The sequence below is a fragment of the Oncorhynchus masou genome, chromosome 13, assembly GCF_036934945.1.
Source record: "Oncorhynchus masou masou isolate Uvic2021 chromosome 13, UVic_Omas_1.1, whole genome shotgun sequence".
In the NCBI taxonomy this organism is placed as follows: Eukaryota; Metazoa; Chordata; class Actinopteri; order Salmoniformes; family Salmonidae; genus Oncorhynchus; species Oncorhynchus masou.
The window spans coordinates 97,300,819-97,313,973 of NC_088224.1; the positions used below are offsets into that span (position 1 = coordinate 97,300,819).

Consider the following 13,155-nt stretch of genomic DNA (forward strand, 5'->3'; position numbering starts at 1 on the left):
TGCACTACTTTTGACCAGGAACCTATGGCACACTGTCCCCTATATAGTGCATTACTTTTGACCAGGGACCTATGGCACACTGTTCCCTATATAGTGCACTACTTTTGACCAGGGACCTATGGCATCCTGTTCCCTATAGAGTGCACTACATTTGACCAGGAACCTATGGCACACTGTTCCCTATAGAGTGCACTACATTTGACCAGGAACCTATGGCATCCTGTTCCCTATATAGTGCACTACTTTTGACCAGGGACCTATGGCACACTGTCCCCTATATAGTGCACTACTTTTGACCAGGAACCTATGGCACACTGTTCCCTATATAGTGCACTACTCTTGACCAGGGACCTATGGCACACTGTCCCCTATATAGTGCACTACTTTTGACCAGGGACCTATGGCACACTGTCCCCTATATAGTGCACTACTTTTGACCAGGAACCTATGGCACACTGTCCCCTATATAGTGCATTACTTTTGACCAGGGACCTATGGCACACTGTCCCCTATATAGTGCACTACTTTTGACCAGGGACCTATGGCACACTGTTCCCTATATAGTGCATTACTTTTGACCAGGGACCTATGGCACACTGTTCCCTATATAGTGCATTACTTTTGACCAGGAACCTATGGCACACTGTCCCCTATATAGTGCATTACTTTTGACCAGGAACCTATGGCACACTGTCCCCTATATAGTGCATTACTTTTGACCAGGAACCTATGGCACACTGTCCCCTATATAGTGCATTACTTTTGACCAGGGACCTATGGCACACTGTCCCCTATATAGTGCACTACTTTTGACCAGGAACCTATGGCACACTGTCCCCTATATAGTGCATTACTTTTGACCAGGGACCTATGGCACACTGTTCCCTATATAGTGCATTACTTTTGACCAGGAACCTATGGCACACTGTCCCCTATATAGTGCATTACTTTTGACCAGGGACCTATGGCACACTGTTCCCTATATAGTGCCCTACTTTTGACCAGGAACCTATGGCACACTGTCCCCTATATAGTGCATTACTTTTGACCAGGGACCTATGGCACACTGTTCCCTATATAGTGCACTACTTTTGACCAGGGACCTATGGCACACTGTCCCCTATATAGTGCACTACTTTTGACCAGGAACCTATGGCACACTGTCCCCTATATAGTGCATTACTTTTGACCAGGGACCTATGGCACACTGTTCCCTATATAGTGCATTACTTTTGACCAGGAACCTATGGCACACTGTCCCCTATATAGTGCATTACTTTTGACCAGGGACCTATGGCACACTGTTCCCTATATAGTGCCCTACTTTTGACCAGGAACCTATGGCACACTGTCCCCTATATAGTGCATTACTTTTGACCAGGGACCTATGGCACACTGTTCCCTATATAGTGCACTACTTTTGACCAGGAACCTATGGCACACTGTCCCCTATATAGTGCATTACTTTTGACCAGGGACCTATGGCACACTGTTCCCTATATAGTGCACTACATTTGACCAGGGACCTATGGCACACTGTTCCCTATATAGTGCATTACATTTGACCAGGAACCTATGGCACACTGTCCCCTATATAGTGCATTACTTTTGACCAGGGACCTATGGCACACTGTTCCCTATATAGTGCACTACTTTTGACCAGGGACCTATGGCACACTGTTCCCTATATAGTGCACTACATTTGACCAGGAACCTATGGCACACTGTCCCCTATATAGTGCATTACTTTTGACCAGGGACCTATGGCACACTGTTCCCTATATAGTGCACTACTTTTGACCAGGAACCTATGGCACACTGTTCCCTATATAGTGCACTACTTTTGACCAGGGACCTATGGCACACTGTTCCCTATATAGTGCACTACATTTGACCAGGAACCTATGGAACACTGTTCCCTATATAGTGCACTACTTTTGACCAGGAACCTATGGCACACTGTTCCCTATATAGTGCACTACTATTGACCAGGGACCTATGGCACACTGTTCCCTATAGAGTGCACTACATTTGACCAGGAACCTATGGCACACTGTTCCCTATATAGTGCATTACTTTTGACCAGGGACCTATGGCACACTGTTCCCTATATAGTGCATTACTTTTGACCAGGAACCTATGGCACACTGTCCCCTATATAGTGCATTACTTTTTCACCAGGAACCTATGGCACACTGTCCCCTATATAGTGCATTACTTTTGACCAGGAACCTATGGCACACTGTCCCCTATATAGTGCATTACTTTTGACCAGGGACCTATGGCACACTGTCCCCTATATAGTGCACTACTTTTGACCAGGAACCTATGGCACACTGTCCCCTATATAGTGCATTACTTTTGACCAGGGACCTATGGCACACTGTCCCCTATATAGTGCACTACTTTTGACCAGGAACCTATGGCACACTGTTCCCTATAGAGTGCACTACTCTTGACCAGGGACCTATGGCACACTGTCCCCTATATAGTGCACTACTTTTGACCAGGGACCTATGGCACACTGTCCCCTATATAGTGCACTACTTTTGACCAGGAACCTATGGCACACTGTCCCCTATATAGTGCATTACTTTTGACCAGGGACCTATGGCACACTGTCCCCTATATAGTGCACTACTTTTGACCAGGGACCTATGGCACACTGTTCCCTATATAGTGCATTACTTTTGACCAGGGACCTATGGCACACTGTTCCCTATATAGTGCATTACTTTTGACCAGGAACCTATGGCACACTGTCCCCTATATAGTGCATTACTTTTGACCAGGAACCTATGGCACACTGTCCCCTATATAGTGCATTACTTTTGACCAAGAACCTATGGCACACTGTCCCCTATATAGTGCATTACTTTTGACCAGGGACCTATGGCACACTGTCCCCTATATAGTGCACTACTTTTGACCAGGAACCTATGGCACACTGTCCCCTATATAGTGCATTACTTTTGACCAGGGACCTATGGCACACTGTTCCCTATATAGTGCATTACTTTTGACCAGGAACCTATGGCACACTGTCCCCTATATAGTGCATTACTTTTGACCAGGGACCTATGGCACACTGTTCCCTATATAGTGCCCTACTTTTGACCAGGAACCTATGGCACACTGTCCCCTATATAGTGCATTACTTTTGACCAGGGACCTATGGCACACTGTTCCCTATATAGTGCACTACTTTTGACCAGGAACCTATGGCACACTGTCCCCTATATAGTGCATTACTTTTGACCAGGGACCTATGGCACACTGTTCCCTATATAGTGCACTACATTTGACCAGGGACCTATGGCACACTGTTCCCTATATAGTGCATTACTTTTGACCAGGAACCTATGGCACACTGTCCCCTATATAGTGCATTACTTTTGACCAGGGACCTATGGCACACTGTCCCCTATATAGTGCACTACTTTTGACCAGGAACCTATGGCACACTGTCCCCTATATAGTGCATTACTTTTGACCAGGGACCTATGGCACACTGTTCCCTATATAGTGCATTACTTTTGACCAGGAACCTATGGCACACTGTCCCCTATATAGTGCATTACTTTTGACCAGGGACCTATGGCACACTGTTCCCTATATAGTGCCCTACTTTTGACCAGGAACCTATGGCACACTGTCCCCTATATAGTGCATTACTTTTGACCAGGGACCTATGGCACACTGTTCCCTATATAGTGCACTACTTTTGACCAGGAACCTATGGCACACTGTCCCCTATATAGTGCATTACTTTTGACCAGGGACCTATGGCACACTGTTCCCTATATAGTGCACTACATTTGACCAGGGACCTATGGCACACTGTTCCCTATATAGTGCATTACATTTGACCAGGAACCTATGGCACACTGTCCCCTATATAGTGCATTACTTTTGACCAGGGACCTATGGCACACTGTTCCCTATATAGTGCACTACTTTTGACCAGGAACCTATGGCATCCTGTTCCCTATATAGTGCACTACATTTGACCAGGGACCTATGGCACACTGTTCCCTATATAGTGCACTACTTTTGACCAGGGACCTATGGCACACTGTTCCCTATATAGTGCACTACATTTGACCAGGAACCTATGGCACACTGTCCCCTATATAGTGCATTACTTTTGACCAGGGACCTATGGCACACTGTTCCCTATATAGTGCACTACTTTTGACCAGGAACCTATGGCACACTGTTCCCTATATAGTGCACTACTTTTGACCAGGGACCTATGGCACACTGTTCCCTATATAGTGCACTACATTTGACCAGGAACCTATGGCACACTGTTCCCTATATAGTGCACTACTTTTGACCAGGAACCTATGGCACACTGTTCCCTATATAGTGCACTACTATTGACCAGGGACCTATGGCACACTGTTCCCTATAGAGTGCACTACATTTGACCAGGAACCTATGGCACACTGTTCCCTATATAGTGCATTACTTTTGACCAGGGACCTATGGCACACTGTTCCCTATATAGTGCATTACTTTTGACCAGGAACCTATGGCACACTGTCCCCTATATAGTGCATTACTTTTTCACCAGGAACCTATGGCACACTGTCCCCTATATAGTGCATTACTTTTGACCAGGAACCTATGGCACACTGTCCCCTATATAGTGCATTACTTTTGACCAGGGACCTATGGCACACTGTCCCCTATATAGTGCACTACTTTTGACCAGGAACCTATGGCACACTGTCCCCTATATAGTGCATTACTTTTGACCAGGGACCTATGGCACACTGTTCCCTATATAGTGCACTACTTTTGACCAGGGACCTATGGCATCCTGTTCCCTATAGAGTGCACTACATTTGACCAGGAACCTATGGCACACTGTTCCCTATAGAGTGCACTACATTTGACCAGGAACCTATGGCATCCTGTTCCCTATATAGTGCACTACTTTTGACCAGGGACCTATGGCACACTGTCCCCTATATAGTGCACTACTTTTGACCAGGAACCTATGGCACACTGTTCCCTATATAGTGCACTACTCTTGACAAGGGACCTATGGCACACTGTCCCCTATATAGTGCACTACTTTTGACCAGGGACCTATGGCACACTGTCCCCTATATAGTGCACTACTTTTGACCAGGAACCTATGGCACACTGTCCCCTATATAGTGCATTACTTTTGACCAGGGACCTATGGCACACTGTCCCCTATATAGTGCACTACTTTTGACCAGGGACCTATGGCACACTGTTCCCTATATAGTGCATTACTTTTGACCAGGGACCTATGGCACACTGTTCCCTATATAGTGCATTACTTTTGACCAGGAACCTATGGCACACTGTCCCCTATATAGTGCATTACTTTTGACCAGGAACCTATGGCACACTCTCCCCTATATAGTGCATTACTTTTGACCAAGAACCTATGGCACACTGTCCCCTATATAGTGCATTACTTTTGACCAGGGACCTATGGCACACTGTCCCCTATATAGTGCACTACTTTTGACCAGGAACCTATGGCACACTGTCCCCTATATAGTGCATTACTTTTGACCAGGGACCTATGGCACACTGTTCCCTATATAGTGCATTACTTTTGACCAGGAACCTATGGCACACTGTCCCCTATATAGTGCATTACTTTTGACCAGGGACCTATGGCACACTGTTCCCTATATAGTGCCCTACTTTTGACCAGGAACCTATGGCACACTGTCCCCTATATAGTGCATTACTTTTGACCAGGGACCTATGGCACACTGTTCCCTATATAGTGCACTACTTTTGACCAGGAACCTATGGCACACTGTCCCCTATATAGTGCATTACTTTTGACCAGGGACCTATGGCACACTGTTCCCTATATAGTGCACTACATTTGACCAGGGACCTATGGCACACTGTTCCCTATATAGTGCATTACATTTGACCAGGAACCTATGGCACACTGTCCCCTATATAGTGCATTACTTTTGACCAGGGACCTATGGCACACTGTTCCCTATATAGTGCACTACTTTTGACCAGGAACCTATGGCATCCTGTTCCCTATATAGTGCACTACATTTGACCAGGGACCTATGGCACACTGTTCCCTATATAGTGCACTACTTTTGACCAGGGACCTATGGCACACTGTTCCCTATATAGTGCACTACATTTGACCAGGAACCTATGGCACACTGTCCCCTATATAGTGCATTGCTTTTGACCAGGGACCTATGGCACACTGTTCCCTATATAGTGCACTACTTTTGACCAGGAACCTATGGCACACTGTTCCCTATATAGTGCACTACTTTTGACCAGGGACCTATGGCACACTGTTCCCTATATAGTGCACTACATTTGACCAGGAACCTATGGCACACTGTTCCCTATATAGTGCACTACTTTTGACCAGGAACCTATGGCACACTGTTCCCTATATAGTGCACTACTATTGACCAGGGACCTATGGCACACTGTTCCCTATAGAGTGCACTACATTTGACCAGGAACCTATGGCACACTGTTCCCTATATAGTGCACTACTTTTGACCAGGAACCTATGGCATCCTGTTCCCTATATAGTGCACTACATTTGACCAGGGACCTATGGCACACTGTTCCCTATAGAGTGCACTACATTTGACCAGGGACCTATGGCACACTGTTCCCTATAGAGTGCACTACATTTGACCAGGGACCTATGGCACACTGTTCCCTATAGAGTGCACTACATTTGACCAGGGACCTATGGCACACTGTTCCCTATAGAGTGCACTACATTTGACCAGGGACCTATGGCACACTGTTCCCTATAGAGTGCACTACATTTGACCAGGAACCTATGGCATCCTGTTCCCTATATAGTGCACTACTTTTGACCAGGGACCTATGGCATCCTGTTCCCTATATAGTGCACTACATTTGACCAGGGACCTATGACATCCTGTTCCCTATAGAGTGCACTACATTTGACCAGGAACCTATGGCATCCTGTTCCCTATAGAGTGCACTACATTTGACCAGGAACCTATGGCACACTGTTCCCTATATAGTGCACTACTTTTGACCAGGGCCCTATGGCACACTGTTCCCTATATAGTGCCCTACTTTTGACCAGGAACCTATGGCACACTGTCCCCTATATAGTGCATTACTTTTGACCAGGGACCTATGGCACACTGTTCCCTATATAGTGCACTACATTTGACCAGGGACCTATGACACACTGTTCCCTATATAGTGCATTACATTTGACCAGGAACCTATGGCACACTGTCCCCTATATAGTGCATTACTTTTGACCAGGGACCTATGGCACACTGTTCCCTATATAGTGCACTACTTTTGACCAGGAACCTATGGCATCCTGTTCCCTATATAGTGCACTACATTTGACCAGGGACCTATGGCACACTGTTCCCTATATAGTGCACTACTTTTGACCAGGGACCTATGGCACACTGTTCCCTATATAGTGCACTACTTTTGACCAGGAACCTATGGCATCCTGTTCCCTATATAGTGCACTACATTTGACCAGGGACCTATGGCACACTGTTCCCTATAGAGTGCACTACATTTGACCAGGGACCTATGGCACACTGTTCCCTATAGAGTGCACTACATTTGACCAGGGACCTATGGCACACTGTTCCCTATAGAGTGCACTACATTTGACCAGGGACCTATGGCACACTGTTCCCTATAGAGTGCACTACATTTGACCAGGGACCTATGGCACACTGTTCCCTATAGAGTGCACTACATTTGACCAGGAACCTATGGCATCCTGTTCCCTATATAGTGCACTACTTTTGACCAGGGACCTATGGCATCCTGTTCCCTATATAGTGCACTACATTTGACCAGGGACCTATGACATCCTGTTCCCTATAGAGTGCACTACATTTGACCAGGAACCTATGGCATCCTGTTCCCTATAGAGTGCACTACATTTGACCAGGAACCTATGGCACACTGTTCCCTATATAGTGCACTACTTTTGACCAGGGCCCTATGGCACACTGTTCCCTATATAGTGCCCTACTTTTGACCAGGAACCTATGGCACACTGTCCCATATATAGTGCATTACTTTTGACCAGGGACCTATGGCACACTGTTCCCTATATAGTGCACTACATTTGACCAGGGACCTATGACACACTGTTCCCTATATAGTGCATTACATTTGACCAGGAACCTATGGCACACTGTCCCCTATATAGTGCATTACTTTTGACCAGGGACCTATGGCACACTGTTCCCTATATAGTGCACTACTTTTGACCAGGGACCTATGGCACACTGTTCCCTATATAGTGCACTACTTTTGACCAGGAACCTATGGCATCCTGTTCCCTATATAGTGCACTACATTTGACCAGGGACCTATGGCACACTGTTCCCTATAGAGTGCACTACATTTGACCAGGGACCTATGGCACACTGTTCCCTATAGAGTGCACTACATTTGACCAGGGACCTATGGCACACTGTTCCCTATAGAGTGCACTACATTTGACCAGGGACCTATGGCACACTGTTCCCTATAGAGTGCACTACATTTGACCAGGGACCTATGGCACACTGTTCCCTATAGAGTGCACTACATTTGACCAGGAACCTATGGCATCCTGTTCCCTATATAGTGCACTACTTTTGACCAGGGACCTATGGCATCCTGTTCCCTATATAGTGCACTACATTTGACCAGGGACCTATGACATCCTGTTCCCTATAGAGTGCACTACATTTGACCAGGAACCTATGGCATCCTGTTCCCTATAGAGTGCACTACATTTGACCAGGAACCTATGGCACACTGTTCCCTATATAGTGCACTACTTTTGACCAGGGCCCTATGGCACACTGTTCCCTATATAGTGCCCTACTTTTGACCAGGAACCTATGGCACACTGTCCCCTATATAGTGCATTACTTTTGACCAGGGACCTATGGCACACTGTTCCCTATATAGTGCACTACATTTGACCAGGGACCTATGACACACTGTTCCCTATATAGTGCATTACATTTGACCAGGAACCTATGGCACACTGTCCCCTATATAGTGCATTACTTTTGACCAGGGACCTATGGCACACTGTTCCCTATATAGTGCACTACTTTTGACCAGGAACCTATGGCATCCTGTTCCCTATATAGTGCACTACTTTTGACCAGGGACCTATGGCACACTGTTCCCTATATAGTGCACTACTTTTGACCAGGAACCTATGACACACTGTTCCCTATATAGTGCACTACTTTTGACCAGGAACCTATGGCATCCTGTTCCCTATATAGTGCACTACTTTTGACCAGGGACCTATGGCACACTGTTCCCTATATAGTGCACTACTTTTGACCAGGGACCTATGGCATCCTGTTCCCTATATAGTGCACTACTTTTGACCAGGGACCTATGGCACACTGTTCCCTATATAGTGCACTACATTTGACCAGGAACCTATGGCACACTGTTCCCTATATAGTGCACTACATTTGACCAGGGACCTATGGCACACTGTTCCCTATATAGTGCACTACTTTTGACCAGGAACCTATGGCATCCTGTTCCCTATATAGTGCATTACTTTTGACCAGGAACCTATGACACACTGTTCCCTATATAGTGCACTACATTTGACCAGGAACCTATGGCATCCTGTTCCCTATATAGTGCACTACATTTGACCAGGAACCTGTGGGCCATTTGGGATGCAGACAGCATTATTACTACTGTGGCTAAATGTAGCAGCACCACCACTACAGTAACTCAGAGAATACAGTTACTGGCTACATCCTGGGATGTTTTGTATTCTCTGATGGTGCCCTGGTAGATGAAGAGATAAGATATTAATGAACAGCTCAATGGGAATATGTCATGAATGCTGCAGCAGGCCAGATTAGCTAGCAGAGTGATATGACCCCCTATTCCAGGGGAATATGTAATGAATGCTGCAGCAGGCCAGATTAGCTGGCAGAGTGACATGACCCCCTATTCCAGGGGAATATGTAATGAATGCTGCAGCAGGCCAGATTAGCTGGCAGAGTGACATGACCCCCTATTCCAGGGGAATATGTAATGAATGCTGCAGCAAGCCAGATTAGCTGGCAGAGTGATATGACCCCCTATTCCAGGGGAATATGTAATGAATGCTGCAGCAGGCCAGATTAGCTGGCAGAGTGATATGACCCCCTATTCCAGGGGAATATGTAATGAATGCTGCAGCAGGCCAGATTAGCTGGCAGAGTGACATGACCCCCTATTCCAGGGGAATATGTCATGAATGCTGCAGCAGGCCAGATTAGCTAGCAGAGTGATATGACCCCCTATTCCAGGGGAATATGTCATGAATGCTGCAGCAGGCCAGATTAGCTAGCAGAGTGATATGACCCCCTATTCCAGGGGAATATGTAATGAATGCTGCAGTAGGCCAGATTAGCTAGCAGAGTGACATGACCCCTATTCCAGGGGTATTCAAATATGACCCTATGTGATCCGCACCACTGCTAGCGTTCTGTTCTACCACATGATGGATTCCACTCACCTTGTGTCCCAGGTCTAAATCAGTCTCTGATTAGAAGGTGCAGATCTGATTCAGATCTGAATGCTATAGGTTTACTGGCCTATAGGGAATATGGTATCATTCGATATGCAGCAATTGCCTGCAGTGCTAGGGATAGGTGTAGGACTCACTGTCAGCGTCTGCAAGGCACAGTGTTGGGGTGTAGATGCTACGAGGCTTCCTAGGGCCTGTGGACAGGCAGATGGCCCTGCTCCTGCGTGAGCTTGGTCGGGATTGGGGCTGGGGCAGAGGTACGTTGGGGTCTGGAGGCTGGTGGAAGATCTGGAGAGGGGAGAGAACAATAGTTTAATTAACTGAGCATTACAGTGGTATATAACTAGCTAGGGTCTGGGGAGTTTCCTGCTTAGGTCACATGGTCAGACACATACCTAAATACCTAAAAACTCCTACTATAGGCCCAAGACATGATACATACCTAAATACCTAAAAACTCTACTATAGGCCCAAGACATGATACATACCTAAATACCTATAAAACCCTACTATAGGCCCAAGACATGATACATACCTAAATACCTATAAAAACCTACTATAGGCCCAAGACATGATACATACCTAAATACCTATAAACTCCTACTATAGGCCCAAGACATGATACATACCTAAATACCTATAAAACCCTACTATAGGCCCAAGACATGATACATACCTAAATACCTATAAAACCCTACTATAGGCCCAAGACATTATACATACCTAAATACCTATAAAACCAAGACATGACACATACCTAAATACCTATAAAACCCTACTATAGCCCCAAGACATGATACATACCTAAATACCTATAAAACCCTACTATAGCCCCAAGACATGACACATACCTAAATACCTATAAAACCCTACTATAGGCCCAGGACATGATACATACCTAAATACCTATAAAACCCTACTATAGGCCCAAGACATGATACATACCTAAATACCTATAAACCCTACTATAGGCCCAGGACATGATACATACCTAAATACCTATAAAACTCCTACTATAGGCCCAAGACATGATACATACCTAAATACCTATAAAACCCTACTATAGCCCCAAGACATGATACATACCTAAATACCTATAAAACCCTACTATAGCCCCAAGACATGACACATACCTAAATACCTATAAAACCCTACTATAGGCCCAAGACATGATACATACCTAAATACCTATAAAACCCTACTATAGGCCCAAGACATGATACATACCTAAATACCTATAAAACCCTACTATAGGCCCAAGACATGATACATACCTAAATACCTATAAAACCCTACTATAGGCCCAAGACATGACACATACCTAAATACCTATAAAACCCTACTATAGCCCCAAGACATGATACATACCTAAATACCTATAAAACCCTACTATAGGCCCAGGACATGATACATACCTAAATACCTATAAAACCCTACTATAGGCCCAAGACATGATACATACCTAAATACCTATAAAACCCTACTATAGGCCCAAGACATGACACATACCTAAATACCTATAAAACCCTACTATAGGCCCAGGACATGATACATACCTAAATACCTATAAAACCCTACTATAGGCCCAGGACATGATACATACCTAAATACCTATAAAACTCCTACTATAGGCCCAAGACATGATACATACCTAAATACCTATAAAACCCTACTATAGGCCCAAGACATGATACATACCTAAATACCTATAAAACCCTACTATAGGCCCAAGACATGATACATACCTAAATACCTAAAAACTCCTACTATAGGCCCAAGACATGATACATACCTAAATACCTAAAAACCCTACTATAGCCCCAAGACATGATACATACCTAAATACCTATAAAACCCTACTATAGGCCCAAGACATGATACATACCTAAATACCTATAAAACCCTACTATAGGCCCAAGACATGATACATACCTAAATACCTATAAAACCCTACTATAGCCCCAAGACATGATACATACCTAAATACCTATAAAACCCTACTATAGGCCCAAGACATGATACATACCTAAATACCTATAAAACCCTACCATAGGCCCAAGACATGATACATACCTAAATACCTATAAAACCCTACTATAGGCCCAAGACATGACACATACCTAAATACCTATAAAACCCTACTATAGGCCCAAGACATGATACATACCTAAATACCTAAAAACTCCTACTATAGGCCCAAGACATGACCCTACATAGGCCCAAGACATAAATACCTATAAAACCCTACTATAGGCCCAAGACATGATACATACCTAAATACCTATAAAACCCTACTATAGGCCCAAGACATGATACATACCTAAATACCTATAAAACCCTACTATAGGCCCAAGACATGATACATACCTAAATACCTATAAAACCCTACTATAGGCCCAAGACATGATACATACCTAAATACCTATAAAACCCTACTATAGGCCCAAGACATGATACATACCTAAATACCTATAAAACCCTACTATAGGCCCAAGACATGATACATACCTAAATACCTATAAAACCCTACTATAGGCCCAAGACATGATACATACCTAAATACCTATAAAACCCTACTATAGGCCCAA

General features: G+C 44.8%; 1 protein-coding gene across 2 annotated transcripts in view; it reads right to left on the reverse strand.

The window, feature by feature from the left end:
* LOC135553260 (rho GTPase-activating protein 42) overlaps positions 1-13,155 on the reverse strand; it is a 240,268-nt gene that overhangs the window by 57,166 nt on the left and 169,947 nt on the right. For both annotated transcript variants that reach the window (XM_064985435.1, XM_064985434.1), the window contains one exon: positions 10,705-10,855. In XM_064985435.1, coding sequence (XP_064841507.1) covers positions 10,705-10,855 — 151 coding nt within the window. The remainder of the gene's footprint in view (positions 1-10,704; positions 10,856-13,155) is intronic.